The sequence below is a fragment of the Fistularia commersonii genome, chromosome 21 (assembly GCF_037954325.1).
Source record: "Fistularia commersonii isolate RoL2024-O1a breed Wild chromosome 21, RoL_Fcom_v1.0, whole genome shotgun sequence".
Lineage (NCBI taxonomy): Eukaryota > Metazoa > Chordata > Actinopteri > Syngnathiformes > Fistulariidae > Fistularia > Fistularia commersonii.
In genome coordinates this window covers 11,198,707-11,216,602 of record NC_141304.1, presented here as the reverse complement: position 1 = coordinate 11,216,602, position 17,896 = coordinate 11,198,707, and the positions used below count along the sequence as shown (strand labels likewise).

Genomic DNA, 17,896 nt, shown 5'->3' with positions numbered 1-17,896 from the left:
TCGCTGTGGCGACCCCTAACGGGAAAAGCCGAAAGAAGAAGAAGAAGAAGAAGAAGAAGAGGTCAATATCATCATTTGAACGCAATTTTAATTGGCTGTGGGGAGTCAATTAATTACTCATATAAAGAAAAAAAATATTCAAGACATCAACAAAGTGCAGTTGCCACGATGAGATAGGTTAACCCGGATGACTGAGAACCTTCACAGATAAACTGTCGTAAGGATTATGAAGTTGATATCACACTATGTTAGATTTATGAGCAACATCTTGAGAGAATAATACGTAGACAAATCTATAAGCTTAAATCCGTGGCCTCCATTTTTATGGTGATTCTTAGTCCTGCCAGCAGTGCTGAGCTACACTCTTTCAGGAAAACAGTGTAAAGGATTCATGACAAAGTTTCAGCACAGGCCTACACCTATCCTTCAGAACAAACCAAGAGACACAAACACAACTCAATGAAACATTTTCATGTATGTTATGCATAAGGAGTGTTGGAAAATTCTTGGAGAAATGCCCCAGAAGAGGTTTATTACCAGACAGACTTGGAGACAAGAGAGGTAGATCTTCTAAATCGTGAAGGAGACGATGTCAACAAGTCTTGGAGGAAAGTCAAAGACAAGGAGAGACATTTTGAGGGGATTAGAACAAAGAGAAGCCACTCGGAGCAAGCAAGGGTAAGCTTCTTTCAGTACCCATTCAAGTATGCCCAAGACTCCAAGGAGGACAGAAAAATCTAGGTACGCTTCAATCACACAGCAGAAACTTCATCCAAAGCCTCCAAGGTCAGCATCAGGACCAAAAATTTCCATCACACCCTACCTTGTATACAAGGACAGGCCTTGGCTCCTGAAGCCCTTGAGGAAATTGATGCTAGTGGTCTGGTAAAGTCAATGCATCCTAACAGATTGGAGCATAAGAGAAATACTGACACAATATCTGTCTTTGCTGAACACGGAAAGGACGATTTGGCAAAATTCATCATTAGATATTTCCTGGTGCACTGACGCCAGTTGCCATCGGCCAGGAGTTCTGGGATTCCCTGGCTACATCGAGCACTCGGCAATTATCTGGGAACGAATCCAGCCAGCCAAGCACAACAAATCAGATCTCAGTTGTCTGGCTAGCCTACAGATTCCATCCTCACCAGATAGCTACTTTTGCTACTTCATTCATTTTCCATCTTCTATTCACCAACCCAGTGGCAACATACTTTAAAACTTCCATACAAACTTCCATATAAAAAGTCTGCCATACAAACCAAAAGATATCTAACAGTTGGCACCACCAGGGGAAGGTAATAGCTATGGGCTGTTCTATTTCCATCATTCTCTTCACAACAGCGTTTGAGATCATTCTAAATTGTGACAGACAAATGGTTTGAGGAGTAAAACACTAGTGTCATTAGATGCTCCCAACCCTAAGTTACATTAATGATGGAAGCTCTATCTTTGGCCCACATTAGAATAAGGCCAGCCGAGTCGCACATAATCTGGAGGGGAGTCCAGAATTATAACATCTCGTTCTTGGGCAAAAGTGAAAAAAAATCCTCTCCCGGTGTGTCAACCTGTTAGGAAACTTGGAATGTTCTACACAGTTAACCAATAGGTTGCACACGTTACTTCCTCCACGACGCCCAAGCTGACAGATGGTTTTAGGAAGTTTAGTCAGTACTGTCTTCCTGAGACATACAATCCGATTTCACCAGAAATTTTGAGAGCAGTATCTTCTCCTGCCGTCAAAAAACACATTTGTCAGCAACTACATTGGAAAAATGCCGGGCCTTCCCAATAGTCATTCCAAAAGGACCCTGTGGAGTAGAGACATCTTCAAACGCCAATTGAAATCCTTCAGTCCAGAGAGGTTACATCACATGTTGAAGCTGAGAGACTTACTTGATCTGTTTGTGCGGAATCCCAGTGATCCATACACAACCACGGGAGAGGCCGTCAACTAGCCAAAATATCTGAAAATTGTTAAGTTATCAAAATTAGGTGCCAAATGCATTACAGAGGGAGACCTTCCGGTCTTCAAATTAGTAGATTTGAACTTCCAATTCTGCTTTTCCCAGAGCTCAAACTTGTATCTCATCCGTTCTGGGGGCAAGGTACATGAAGACGGCGCAGAAATATTGGGGAAATGTAGGCAAGCAGAACACAAGGGCATCACAGTGGTGGATCTAGTTGGTATGGCAACCAGAGTTGGAGGTCACCAGAAGATAGAAGGTACCTCGGGTGTCAGTGGAAGTTTCTCGAGAGGATCACCACAAGCTATACAAGTCATACGTAGCAAAACTGTTATAATGGTTGAACTGACTGTCCAGTAGGCAGCGGTGAGTAGAGGCTGAAAAAAAAAAGGAAAGTACATAGAGGAGGCAGCTGTGTGCTCAAAAGCTTGATGGAGGGTTTTCTAATTCCAAGTAGATACTGGCTGCAGAGGCTAGTCTGGGGCATCCAACCAATAGCTCCTGGCCTTTGGCATCAAAATCAGAAGAGGCATCTTAAGGACCTGGCAGAGAAGGTGACAGGCGGGAATTTCTTGCCAAAGGACAAAGTGGGTGGTAAACACGAATTCTCGGGTCAACTGCAGGGAATGGCTGACACATGTCTCTGCTGCTGCTGCTCCGCCACTATGAAATGCAGCAAACCATCAACAAAGCACAGCTCCACGTTGCTGCAGCTGTTCCAAAGCCCAGCTGGTAGATTGATCTTTGGTTAGACCCAACAAAATATGAAAAAAAAAAAAAACAAATATATATACATCTATGGTGTTCGTTTTATTATTCATTTTTTACATTATTATTTAATTGTTTCATATTCATTTTTGTTTGTTTTTTAACCACAACTTTATTTCATTCATAAAATGGACAAGTTTGTAATTGCTATTAAATTATTATCATATGTCTATATTATTTATGAAGGCTGGTGTGCTAGAGACCGATCGTGTCGCCTTCAAGGAAAGTAAAATATGGATACATACAACTGCCAAGACAGGCAAAACCATTCAGTCTAATCTGATTTGATTTAATTAGTGTTTTTATGTCTTTAAAAAGGTGACTTAGATTATAAATCTGCGAATCACCAGACTGATGAAAAATTGACCTGTTAAAAAATGGCAAGGCTGCGAATTATTAAGAAATGACAACACTACATATTTCAGTCAACAAATACTATATTATGTAGCTGGAGAATTAGGCAATGTGTTTCACTTGTGTTTGCTAAATTCAGTAACTGAACATGTAAAACATTACAGAGGGAGACAATATTACATAGAGATAGAAAATAAATTAAAAATACTTTTTTATAAAAATAATCTCTGACAAAATATATTCTATTAACCAACAATATGGGATACTTCTGTCTGGCGGTGTTGAATGAGTCAACATGGCTGCTTTGTCACAAACTCTCCAGACAGCTAGCAGCAAACTCCAGGATGAGGCCAAGTGAGCAGGGGCAGAAACCAGTAGAAAACAATACTATCATAGCGAGTCACACATCAGTAGTTTCATGATACCCTACATGTCTAATGAGGGTCCGTTGTGCTCAGTGTCGAACCCCGGGGACCGGGATCATGTGTTCTGTGAATACAAACTCCAGTGTTAAAGTTCTCTTGTTAAGAAACATAGTAAAAAGAAAAGGCTTTTAAGTGCACTTGAATATTTTTAACCAAATACGTGAAATCTACTAAGTGAATTCGCAAAACCATCAGTAGCTTCCTCATGGAATAAATTATTAGCATACAAAAACGCCTTGTTTGTGTCGAGTTAGTCAGTCCTCTCGGGCATTCTGCTTAGAAAATCTGTAAAACCCAGAGTTTCACTCGACAGCGCTGACAGATGTCCATCAGCGTCGCTGCTGTCCATTGCCAACGACGAAAACTCGGATAAACCGATCGGCTTAATTGCGAACGCCGCGAAAGCTCCACAGGTGCGTATCAAGAAAACCTGTCTAGCCGGATCCACGTTTAATGAATATCTCTTATTTACAAGTGTACACCTCTGTCCTCTCACTGCACGTGTTGCACTTGACATAGCAGCACCAGAGGAACTTGCAGTTACACTGCCAGACGCGGGAGTACTGGTGTGTGTTATATCCTCGACCGCAGCACATCAGATCGCAGCTGTTGGGCTGCTGAGCCGTTTTGTTGCACAGGCGTCCCTGTGTTCCCATGCTGCCGGTCAGAGAGTCCACCTCACAATAGTTGGGCGAGCGTTCAATGTAGACCAGGTCTGTGTCGTTGGGCTTGTGGTAAGAGTGGGGCTTCTTGATTTTCAGGAAGGTGGGGCGTTTGTTGCGACTGGCTCGCACTGGCTCCACATGCACGGCCAGGTTGTACTTGTCCTTGAGCATGTATCCCAGCTGGCGGAACTTTGGGAGTGTCGTCCAACAGGTCTTGGTGGTGCACGATCCTGATACGCCGTGACACTTGCACTCCAAACGCATTCCCTTCTCCAGAACCTTAAATATAAAGTAAAAGTAAAAGTGAATTTATTTATCTATTTATTTATATACATTAAAAAACATATTTATCTATTTATTTGTATAACTTAATATATATATATATATATATATATATATATATTTTTTTTTTAATTTATTTATTTGTTTGTTTGTTTGTTTGTTAATTAATTTATTTATTTTATTAATTTTTGGAGGGTCCAAAATGATCCAAAATATCATCCAAAACCCAACCGATTAGTTTCATAGACTACATCGAACCAATTTATTTTTAAGTTACCCATGTTTGTTTACTGTCGATCAACCAAGCAGTGGTCTTGTTGAAATTCAATCAATCTTTGGGTAAAAGTCCTGCACTTCTCCGTGTTACCGTGGAAACAACATGCAATGACTTGTACTTTTACATTGATCACAATTCATCACATTGGGGTTCGAACAGTTTTGAATTGTCATTTATTCGAGGCCATGTAAAGCTACACAGATCATTCTCTTTCCGGTAAATATAATGCCATTCATAACAATACAGCAATAAAAATAATTATTTAGTATTCCAGTCACATTCAATAGTTACAATTTGAATATGAAACTACATTAAACCTGCATCCGGTCATGTGAACTTCTCTTTCCTGTAAATATAGTACCATTCATAACAATACTGCAGTGAAAATAAATATTTATTATCCCAGTCACATTCAATGATTCCAATTTAAATATGAAACTAATTTAAAACTGTGTCCGGTCTACCGCTTTTAACTGATTTTTGCAAAGGATATTCCGCCGTTTGTTGCAGGTTTTATCACAAGTGGGAAATACTCAGTCAGACATATCCCATGAATAGTTCAACAGGTTAGGACAAATATTTTCTGACATTCCAAATGAATGCAAGCATTCCAAGGCTGTTCCAGTATGTCACCCTGTGGCTAGTAGCTATCTAGGTAACAGGTTGTGGATCTGGAGCTACAGTACATTGTCAATCCACAGGCTGCTTGGCAAAACTGTAGAGATGTGTTGAATTGAGTTTTTTTTGTCTATATTTTTCAATAACACAGTGCATTCCTTGAAATATGTCTACATACTCGCCCAGCATTCATTTGTTTGTGTTTTAAATTGTTGAAAAGTCTTGTTCAGCACTTTCGCCTTATTCGAGGTCTTCTAATGTCATGACAATTAAATCTGACATCATGACAAGCAGTGTTTCAGTTACTTGGAGGGGCTAGCATTTGGGTATTGCATTTTCTCTGTAAATATACATTTCAGTTTCAATTAGAGCAATCATAGAATGTAATTTTGTAATTACAAGCAATAAATACTTATGTCTTGTAATCCCCCCCATGTCTATCGCAGTTATATTTTTTTCTAATTTAAATCAACCACATATGAAAAAATGAACAAACAAATGAATGAAGGGAGGAATGAACAAATGGGCTTTTTTTAGTTACAAGTGAAGGTTTTCATCAAAACAACAGATTTGTGATGATCTTTTAAAAAAATGATGCACCAAAAGTGACTTCATACAAGCCTAAAATTAATCTTTTTCAATTTACTGGATGTTTCATATTGAATAAAGCATGTATTTGTGGGGAAGAATTACACTAAAGATGATTCATTTAGCTGCAACCAATAATCATATGATTCAAAAAGAAAAAAAAAACTGTGGAAATTGGTCTAATTTGTTGCAGCAGAAAGTGGAAAAAACTTCTAACGACTTCAACTGCACTATTTTAAAATAGTGCTGACAAAGACCCGTGTAAACTCTCAAACACTATATTGGTTGAATGTTCTGTTGTTTCTATAGAACAAATGACTTATTATTTAAGAAGTGAAAATATTAAAGAAAGCCACCCCTCCTCATGTCAACTGTAATGCACAAAGGCATGCTTTAGTTCCACCCTTTTTCTAGCATTTAATCAATTAATTTATTTGTTCATTCATTCACTTTATTTTGTATATAAAAAAGGCTCAGTGACACGCAGAAAGTCATGCTTTCTTTTCACATAGTTTGGTTAAGTTGACTATGTTTGTACAATCTAGGGATTATTTCCTCCAGGTAGGGTGGATTCAGATCTGAAAGCACCTGAATCCACCCCATTTAATTCAACATTACGTGAATATTTTGAAAATATTTTAGCTCAGAAATGTCAGATACACATTTGTCTTTCACATAAAAGTACGACTTTACTATTATTTCATGACAATCCATTGAAGCTGAGATCCTTTTAGGTAATAACGTCCTCTGGCTTGTTCTGTACATCCATATGGCTGCGACAGAGGTTTCAATTTTCTCAACATACTCGAGGAAAAAGGCAGGGGTTTTACAAATAATGGGGGATCGCAGATGTTCTCGAAGGAATGGCTGCACTTCCAGTAAACTCACATGTGTACACAGAGCTAAGAAAATAGGCTCCAGGGTCACCTTTTTGACCTTCTTAGCTTTAACCAAAACATCCTCTTGGTTTTTGCTTCTATTGACTAAACCCAGCACAAGTGCATGAGTTTCGTGCACGGTCAGGTAAAGCTACAGCGTCCGAGAAATATTTTGGAACTTGGGGGAAAATGAGAAAAGGACCGCTTCCTTTATCACCGCGTTGGGCTTGTGAGGGTAGGACTTTTCCAAAAAGTGGGGAAAATGTTGGGTCATTGTGAAACTTCTTAATTTTTCACTTCGCCCACTTCCAAATTTTGAAATAATTAATATGTCACAATTAAAGGAAAAATAAACATGATCATGTTTTCCATGAGTATCAGGCAAGAATATATCACGTCACTTTTTTTCTAAGAACCCAAGATACCCACTTTCTCCACATTAGCTTCACACAATAAATGGTTACTTTCAAGTACATAGTCCAAAAAATTTTCAAGTGCGTCATCCGTCTTGCATGAGTGCTGTTATAAAACCATTATGTGCGAATACTAGACATTAAATTTTTTTAAAAGTAAATGTAACGCATTCGGTAGAGGGTTTTTTTTTTAACAATGAAAAACATCTGCATCTTTTAAGGTGTGCGATTATAAGAAATGGGCCAAACAGAATCACCGGCGGAATCGTTTGAAAACGAAAATACCTTCTTTGTCAAATCTGAACCCGAGATGACGAGAAAAGTACTTTTAAAATCCCGGTTTTCAATGAGCGGAGGTGCAGCCAGGTTCTCCTCTGCGAGCCCCCGGCGAAATGACATCAGCCTCTTTCACCGAATGGGAACCCTCGGTTGCATCAGTCTCACACAACATTTTAATTGTCGCACTTTGATGTGGTATCAGACATTCTGGAGTCTCCGTGTGTAATTTCTAAAATCCCGAGACGCACACGCAAAGTGTGTTCGAGCCCCCTCTCCCAGACCATAATACACATTGAATTTCCAGAGTTCACTTAAGTCAAATGCCAACAGTGCAGCAATTTTTTCTATAACTGAAGCCCCTTTAAGCCCCTTGTGGCACCTGTCACACTTAGAGTGTCAAAGGCTGGCATTCAGAACCGGCACTAACATTATTTCCTTTAAAACATGAAAGCCTCACCACAGTAAACACAGATGTATCAGTTCGGTAAGTAACAGATTAACATATCAGAACATAATCCTGACTGATGACATGCCTCACATGGCTCGAAACACAAGATGAAATTACCGGTAAGACCCTATTTTTCTTGAATTTGAAAAATAGCTCTGTGTTGCATGAAGATAAAAAAAAAAAAAGAGGGGGGAAAAAAATAGATGTTTCGCGGGCGATCAAACCACAAACTTGCAAAACATTTATATACTTCTACCGGATTCCTTTAGCACGTATAACCATGCACGCTGAGTTCAATTTTATATGTAGTGCCATCCCTTGGTGGAACTAAGGCGATTAAACTGTCACCTCATTTGCACACAAACTTTATGGAGGCCTCGAAGCAACGTTTACTATGCTGCCCCCCGAGCTAAGGCTGATGTTGGGTTGAGTATTTTAGCCCTTCTTTGTAGCGTGTTTTCTTTCTTTGACAAACTGATGGCATGATAGACTGACCGAAAATGAGCTCTAAAACTTGCGTCGTATGAAAGAAGCTAAAATATGACGAATGAAGCCCCAAGATGCAAACCAAAATTCCAAATGTAGCATTAGTCTTCATTTCCCATGCACAGATTGCCAGTCTAAACTGATATTCATAAACACACACAACCCCATCTGGGAGTGACTGTGGTTCTGACCCTTCTTATAGCAAATACAATAACTTATCAACAGGTAAACAGTGGATGGAGATTTGATCTTAACACCATATCCACGTTTTTGGTTTTATTACATGCGACTGAATTATTGGTTCATTTATTTGCTACCTACATATTTTCAATGCATTGCAAAACGGTTCACTCGAGCTTCTTTCCTATCAAACGCTGATATTTGTCCAGGAAATCGGAGGCATTTCTAATGGAATGATGTGGGTTCCTCTAAACGCCGGCTTGGACGGAGAAACTTGAGGGAGACGGCAAAGAGGAGAAGGTCTTTTTCAAAGAATTCATGTCTGCGGAGAAATATTATTTTTGGGTGGTTTAGTGCGGTTCATGTATACCTGCAACCTGTGTCTATTTGTACGAATCCCCAGTGACTCGCGGGGGGACGCGTACAGATTCACTCACTCATTCAAGCAATTTTGAGAGTTGGGCTCAAAGTCGGACATTAGAAAGAACCTGCACAGAAGTGGCCGCAAAAGTGAGCCCCGGTCAGCCGACGCTTTCAAACCTGAGATTTATTTCCGTCTGTGAGGGCGCCAACTGCTGCAAGGTGCGCTGCGCAGCTAACCCTCCATGTAAGTTATTAATCTACACTTCTGACGACAGAAGCCTTTCAGTTAAGAGGTGGCACATCTTCAATAGAGCTGTAAGAGAAAGTCCACCGGCCACAATAGTGACTATCATAATTTGGATGCCTGAAAATCTTCATCACTATTTTTTTAAACGATATCAAGGGTTTACTTTGGACTTTTTTTTGTACATTTTCAGTACGGCCTTGTGGACTTTGAATTAACTTCTTGCAAAACTTTTAGTGCATCCCTTGATCAATTTAGGTTTCCAAATTTCACACTATATGCATGAGACAACAACATCAACTTGTCAATATATACAGTATATATGTGAAGACTCTTTAAAATGTCATACTATACCTTTCGTCCCACTTCATTGTTGTGAAGGTTCATAAGTGTCCTGGCATTCTGCTTAATCTCCCTCGCATCCACGAATATCTTGGAGAAGCCAAGGCCGTAGCGGATGTCTGCTGAGCATCCGCCCCACTTCCAGCCCTCTTCCTGGTTGTAGAAGCCCTGCTTCTCTTTGTCACAGCCGCAGCCGCTAAGACCGCCCTGCGTGCAAGCCGCCGTGATGGCGTGGGCAACTCCGGCCGCGATGATGGCGTAGGTGAACGCGGCCTCTTTACTGCCTGTGTTTTCATAGAAGAAAAAAAAAAAAATCTCAACCGCATTGGCCAACAACAGGTTCCAATGTTTCTGGTGGTGTCAGGCCTCCTTACATAGCTGGCACAGCTGCGTGTATCAAATCATAAAATACACAGTGAGCCAAGCAGGATTCATTAATCACCCCGCGGCTTATAAAACTCAAGAAAACGCCGTGATTCTCCGAGAGACACCGTGCAGGAGAAGTCTCCCTCCAGCTCACGGATGAGTTGTGGTGAAAATGCCTGCAGGCTGTGCACATCCTCAAATTAACGTGCCATTAGTAATCTCACCAAACATCTCTCAGCCTGTTCAATGGATGCGAACGGCAAAGTTGGAATGATCCCGTTTAAAACATTTAGCCCATCTAAGCCCTTGAGCCACTCTACATTCAGACTCTCCCGTCGACTCCAGTCATCTGAGCTCACAAATCAAACCGCCTTTCTTTTCTAACAGAGAAAGGAACACAATCCAAAAAAAAAAAAATTAGCTTTACGTTTCACTAAAGCTACCAAAAAAACAAAAAAAAACATCAAATTGTGGATGGTTACGGTTGGTTGATTTGGAAATTGATCTGCATTTGATATGTAAGACAGATGTTCTTTCATAAATGTTGTCCTCTTATTCTGAATATTTAAAAAGTATGTTTTCGGGTATTTTTGGTTCCAACTTTTTTGAAAAACATGGCAAACATTGCCACTAAATTCTACTAGATCCACTTTTCAACAACCTTCTTCAGACAACTAGGATGGATCGGAAAAAGGTCCAGAGGCTGCTGGTTTTTCTTGGGAGATTTAGGCCCAATTTTTTTTCTTTTTTTTTCTCATTTAAACACAAGAAATCAATCAATATCCCAGCCATGGCCTGGGGATACATCCAAAGAAACAGAGATTTGTTTATTTATTTATCTATTTAGTTACTTTTATTATTTGGCAAAAGGTTAAGAACATCTTAAAATGAGCGGACACTGTAAAAAAAAAAAAAATTCCACAACAGAATATAGGGCAAATATTGGGATTGTATATCTTTACAATGCAAATCACAAGAGATCTACATTTTTAATTAGAATTATTTTGTAACCCACATGTCAGTGTCTCTGCAGCCCTGCTTGGACTGCTGATTTACAGCTTTGGATTTTTCCATCCTTATGTCTCTGGCTCCCCTTGCGTTCTGGTTTGATTTATTTTCTATCTTATTTGCTGTCATCACCTGTCAGCCAGTTACGTTTCTAGTTGTGTCTTGTGCAGCAGTCTTTATCTGATGGTGTGTGTTTTGTCCTCCACGGCTGATTGGATATTTTAAGCTGTGCTGTCCAGCGTTTTTTTCTCTTACATTAGTTTTTATATCTTGTATTTTTTGGTAATTTCTGCAATCTCCTCCAATCCCCGTAATTGGTTTATTTCAGCGTTTTTATTGGATTTCTTTTTGCTTCTTTTACCAAAGCCAAGTTCTACCTCCATCATAAAAGTTAATTTGTTAAAGGAGCGTTAGGCAGCTCCAATTGACATTTTGAGGGGATGTTGATCAAACTTACAAAGATTTGCAAACACATTTTGGTGCCTCCCTCCTCGTCAAAGGAAAACAAGAATTAAGAAGCTAAATCATAGCCAGCAATGAATAAAAATAAAAGAAACAAATATCTATTCAGTTATGCAGCATCACACTTTTGATATGTTATTTATACACCAAAAGTCTCATTTTTAAATTCATAAATATCAAGAGAAACTTTCTATGAGCCACTTTGACTTTGACAATGAAGTTTGTTTCCAGTGACGGCAAAAGTCCTATGGTTAATATGTTGAAAAAGAAAAAAAAACTTTTGTATTATTGATGTGTGGGAACAAGATTGTGTCGCTATCTTTTCTGCCTTGAATAAAAGTCTTTATTGGGAGGATTTATTCACCTTAGTCCTGTATAGTTAAAACTCTTTGAGTAATTATTCTAAGGAAATTATGTTTGATGTTGAACAATTGTAATTGCGTCTTATTCAAAGGAGGAGCCCCAGTTAAGAATGTTGCCCTGGGCCTGGGGGTTGTGCACGCCGGCCGTGCACGCAGAGAACCAGCATGGTGGGTGGGAGGAGACCTGATCCTGATGCCAAATAACTGTACATTGCTGCATCCCTGCCAACAGCAAGCTGAGATTTATGCCCTCTGTCAGTTATCAGTGTTCCAGGCTGCTGAAACCAAACAATGGATCCTCCGCCAACCTGGTCACTCCTTCAAGGCACGATTTGGGTCAAATACAGATTCGGAGATACATAAATGTTAGCGGGAATTAAAGGCCTGTCACCTTTTCCCTTTGACTCATGTTTAAAGTCAAAAGATACGCTTCTTGCCCGAGGCGTCGGCGTAAAATCATTCTGCATTAAAGCTGACGTGCCAAAGCTGCAAAGCCAAGGAGGTAAATTTTTTAAACCTGGAAGAAGTAACTTGTCTGAACTTGAAGTCTTTCTGGGGTGATGTTATGTTATGAACATAAATAAGCTGGAAGAGGATAAGTACGTGCTGTTAGGGGTGTACCACTCTAACCCACTCTCGGGCTGGATGTTAACGTTGTTGATTATTCATATCTAATATTTTTTTTGTAGCCTGTGAGAAAGCCATTATGTTAACCTTAGAATAAAAGACCCCATTCACCTCCAAATCTCAGATTTAGAGAGCGTTAATCCTGAGGTCCCTGTAACAACTACATGATAACGGGTTATAAAGTCCCACCAGGATGTCTCTAGACAGAAAGGGATTCCCATCTTACTGCCATCTGAAAAACGCAGTTTGTTATTTTAAATAGTGTATGCACACTATATTGCTTTGTCTATTTTAAGTATTGTACCTGAGTACGATGTGAAATGATGACTAACAAAAGAATGGTCCAAAAAATGACAAGATAGATAGTTGTTTGAATTTACACCTGTCAATCACAGGGCCCTACAAAGAGCCACGCAACCATTCAGTCTCTCACTTGTAAATCTGGGTAATTTAGAGACTTAAATTCCTCCACAACATGCCAGTCACAGCTGCACAATTATATTTCTATCGCCATATACAGTTATATATTTTACAATACATATTACACTTCTGTTATACATTATAATATAGTTATAAATGATATTACAGAGCATGAAACCAGAGACACAGAACATCGGAAAGACTCATGTTGAAGGGCTTCTTCTGGCCAATATCTTAGAATTACCTCTGACTACCAACAATGTAGGCAACAACCAAGGGGTGACAAAGTGTAACAGCTTACAACTGATGTACTTTCAAAAAGAGCTATCTTGTGAAAGCAAGATAGAAATCTCACCGGTCTAATTATATTATGTGCCTTTCGAGAAAATAAAAACAATTATGTAATTATGAAACAAAGCAACTGTGTTTATTACTGAAGAAAATTGGTATGTGGGTTTTTTTTGGAGACGAAAACTCTCCATACTTTTTTTCCTACTTTCATTCATTCATTCATTCATTCATTCATTCATCATCCATAGCGGTTGTCCTTCACTAGTTGCAGGAGTGCTAGAGTCTATCCCAGCTGGAATTGGGCGAGAGGCAGGATTAACCCTCGATTAGTCACATGTAAATCACAAAATAGTGTATTTTAAGGAAATTTGATTATTTTTAAACAGGTCTCATTGGGTTAAAAAACTTTTTCCCTGAAAACATTAACAGTGAATATACTGATGATGATAAAGTTAATTTGGTGAGAAAAACAAAACAAAACAAAAAAAAAAAGTGTGAAAAACAGAACATATTCCTGGGTATTAATCTCAGGTTGTTGATGGTCACTTTCATAATTTATGAAAGTAAAAGAGTAAATAAAGCCTGTTACTGATGTGTCCATCAGTCAAGACGGACACACTCATTTTACAGATATTTGTCACCACTTGATGTTTTGAATGCATACTGATATTTGAGAGCGGAGTCCCTTGATATTGGGCAAACTTTTTTTTTCTGCCAGACTAATGCGGTGCTAGTCTGTTTTCCCTTTCATGAGTACGCCCGACTAACACCATCATCAAGTTGCATTTTGAGCAAAGGCCACTGTTATAACGCAAATATTATCCTCGTCATTTGAGATGCTGGATTTCGGGGTACCACATTAAATTAACTTGCTTTATTTATCAACTGAGTAAAGAAATGCTTTGTAAATTTATGCGTGTTCTATAAAGAGAGTCGCAGGCAAACTTGCTCGTCCCCCCTGGAGGAAATTCGAAATAGTGCAACTTTACTTTTCTCATTCGTTTTAGATATTTGTGTCAGATATTTTGACATCTTTGGCCATTTCCCGCTATTCAAATTCAGTTTCAATGCATCCTGTGACCCTTTTTACACAACCTCTTGTGTTCCATGATGGATTTTGTGCGCTGTGACTGACAAATGGTGTGAGGATGACTGGGATACATCACGGCCAATTGACCATGTCTAGATAATATCATTATTCCGTAATCCATTTAACTGAAGAATGCAAGGTCCATTACACATGCTTCATATTCAACATCGCTGTTTTCCATGCAATCCTCAAAGTAAACTGTCATCCAATCCGCATATTTTCTGCAGTGAGTCGGCTCAAAAGCCACACACTGAGCCTGTTGTTCCTCCCTTAAGACGCTCGGTGAAGCACAACATCGAGTTTCTTACTGAACTTTTCGAAATGATGCAGTTGCAATGGGTTCACACAAGACGACAAGAGACCGCTTCGCAGTGAATTTAGTGATGGATGTTGAACATTTGAAACGCGGAAATAGGAGTTTTTCACTCACGGGTGAATCAAACACTGACACCACAGCTGTTGTGGAACACGGGGTGAAGCCCCAGAGGCCAAACTCTTCTCACTTTACATACAAATACTTAAAAGTTCTTCAATTTGCAAATGCATGTCCTGTCAGTCAGAAAACAAACCAAAAATATCCAGATTTTTGAGTTTCTGCAAATTTATTGGTCATTTCAGAATTGTTCAAAAATGTCACGCTAATTTCATGATTTTAAGGTATAATTCCCATTATTTTTGTTTGATTATATGTTTTTTTTTTTTACTTTAATTTTCAGTTCATCACTGGACTGGTCTTTAAGTTGAAATTTAAAATTGCATTACTGCCAATTATCCCCTGGTTTACTTTGACGACCTGATTCATATTGATTATTATGACAATACAGTTTATTAGGTTGTGATGTTCAAGTTTTCTAACACAAACTGTATCCATGCAGAATCTTTCATGCTCGGCCATGCAACATAATTTGCAACGTCTTATCTCATCTTGTTTATCATCATATCTTGCTATAATATAACAACGCAATAAGACCTGTTTCTTCCTTTGGCGCTATCTATGTCCAAAATGTTGTGAAAACAGAAACCCGTGGGATATTCCTTAGAGTGTTTGCGTATTGTATTATCAAACGGAGCCCTGGTTACATTCTATTGTGGAATCCTTCAAAGTGTTGAATAACAAACATTCATTCATCCATTCATTCTCTCCACCGCTTATCGTGCACTCAGGGTCGCAGGGGTGCACGATCCTACCCCAGCTGTCATTGGGCGAGAGGAGGGGTTCACCCTGCACCGGTCGCCAGTCCATCACAGGACCACACATAGAGACGTCCGGCCATTCACTCTGTCATTCACACACCAGAAAGAGACACACAACCTTTCACTCTGGCCAGTCTGATTGGCCTAATGCATGTTTTTTTGGATTGCCTGTGACTTATATAACTTTACAAACAATTGTTCTTAGACTGCAAGTTTCTTGCGATGAAATTATTTCTCTAGCTGTAGTTGCATGGAAATAATCTGTACAAATATATCCGCTTTGGTTTACATAAATTGATTCAAAATGTGATACAGAACTTTTTGGGGGGTTTTAGTTTGTTTGTTTACCACCACCATGGTTTCATAACCTAAGGAGTTTGTTGCTTTTAATCCTCACTATAAAAATATAAATAAATATAAGGTAAAATGTATCTACTGCAACGTGTATAAAGAAAAACCGCTGGGATTATGTTAACAGCATACATTTGCGATGGTTAAGGTTGTTCTTGGACTTGGAATGATGTTAATAATTTCCATGTTATAAATATTTAATATTGCATAAAGAGAGGTTTTGTATTCTAAGGGGTTTTTTCTCTCTCTTATTTACCTGCTAGATGACGGAATGAATTATGGGTTTGCTTTGTTATTTTGAGTGCTTTTTTTTTTTTCTTGAAAGGCCAAAGTGTTGGAGTTTGTCAAAGAACGTGTGAAAGGCCGGAGGAATGAGTTCCTCCTCCTGAATGTCCAATGAATCACCTTCCGCCGCGGGGGCTTCCCGCGGATCTAAACCTGTGGGAGGGTAAAAAAAAAAAAAAAAAAAAAAAAAGAAATACGACGTACCGACTCGGAGCTCCTTCCCGAACACGGTTCTCTCCCCGAGGGCCGAGCAGTTCCAGCGCCCGTGGCGAAACTGGAACTGACACTCGTTGATCCCCATCTGGACGCCCTCGCCGATCACGATGATGGCGTCGGGGCGGCTCTGACAGATCGTCCGCTGACGGGGCGCCAAACCCGGGATCTTATTGCAGATGATACTCGCTCCCAGCGCCACCACCGAGGACAGACCCCTGGGGGGCCAGAAGAAGAAGGAGGGGGGGAAGCGCGTTAGAGCCGATGGAGGGATGTGCAGGTGTTCTTCTGCTCATCTGAGAAATTAAAAAAAAAAAAAAAAAATGAAACTCACCCGATCTTCAGGTAAACTATTCCGAGGCAGAGGAACAAATGCAGGATCCAGCGCCGCGTCTTCCTGCTCATGTTGCTCCGGCCGGATCGGCGGCTGCGTCTCAGTCCTCGGTCGGGACGTCCAGGTGCGCGTGGATCACTCTCCCGGCTCCGGTCGCCCTCCGTGGGTTCACCCTGTGGGAGTTCCCGAGAGACGGTCCGCGCCCCAGCATCGGGCTGCTGCCACTGGCTTTTTTTTTTTTTTTATTATTATTTTGTTTGTTTCCAGGTGAAAGCGGCCCCTGCTCCGCTCCGATCACTGATCCCCCCCCCCCTGAGTGTGAGTGTGTACCTTTCCTGCGTGGGCGTGTCCAGCAGAGGATCTGCCTCCTCGCCAGCGGCCTGACCTCCTCCCGGTCTGCACGTTTTTTTTTTGTTTTTTTTTCTTTGCCCGCCGCTCAGATCGCGTTTCGTTCGGTGCCATTTGCGCCTCCATTGCCATCAAATACCGAGCATACCAGACGCTTTAACCCCCGGGGGAACAACTCTGGAGGTAAAACTGATGAAATAGGAATACGGGGGTGGGGAGGCACTGACACTATCATCACTAAAAAAAGGTGGATAATGTTATCTTTTTTTTTTTTTTTTTTGCAAATATTTGAATTTGAAAAACTATTTAACTTAGTTTTTTTCTTATAGAGATCTATCAAAATGCCCTTATTAAGTTCTCTACTTGATAATCTTTTATGACTTCAAAATGTAATTTTCATATATGTGTGTTCAACTCTTCTGCTGCTGTTTATCCTGGAATCAGGGGATGCTGGAACCCATCCCAGCAGTCATCGGACGAGGCATTCGCAGTGCCACATATATATAGACAGACAACCATTCACTCACTCATTTGGGGCAATTTTCCCAACTGCATGTTTTTGGACTGTAGGAAGAAACCGGAGAACCTGTAGGAAACCCATGCAGACATGAGAACATGCAAACTCCACACAGAAAAGTCACGTTTTCAGAATTGAACCAGGGTCCTTTGTGCTGCGAGGCTCAGCTAACCACTGCGCCACCATGCAGCAGAACAGTGTTATTTAGTGCCAATTGTGAAATAGTTAAAATTGGCTGGTGGAATTAACAGAACTGCAAAGAGCTTGTACCAATATTGAAGAAATTGAAAGGGCTTGCAGGGCTGAAAGCAGATGTGACGATCAGGGTATCTTAAGTGTTTGCAGCATATTCTATTAGGAGTTTACCAGTCTGATGACCTGGGGGAAGAAGCTGTTGCAGAACCGGGTGGTCCTGCATTGGATGCTGCAGACTTCACCCCAACAGGGAGAG

The 17,896-nt window shown here is 40.1% G+C and overlaps 1 protein-coding gene across 1 annotated transcript; it reads right to left on the bottom strand.

Moving 5' to 3' along the window:
- Positions 1-2,779: 2,779 nt before the first annotated feature.
- wnt7aa (wingless-type MMTV integration site family, member 7Aa) lies at positions 2,780-17,695 on the bottom strand. Its single transcript, XM_086168710.1, has 4 exons — positions 16,581-17,695; positions 16,238-16,464; positions 9,590-9,861; positions 2,780-4,458 (listed from the first exon to the last, which is right to left on the bottom strand). Exons 1-4 carry the CDS (start codon positions 16,649-16,651, stop codon positions 3,979-3,981), a joined length of 1,050 nt encoding a protein of 349 aa, XP_086024836.1. The 5' UTR covers positions 16,652-17,695; the 3' UTR covers positions 2,780-3,978.
- Positions 17,696-17,896: the final 201 nt, after the last annotated feature.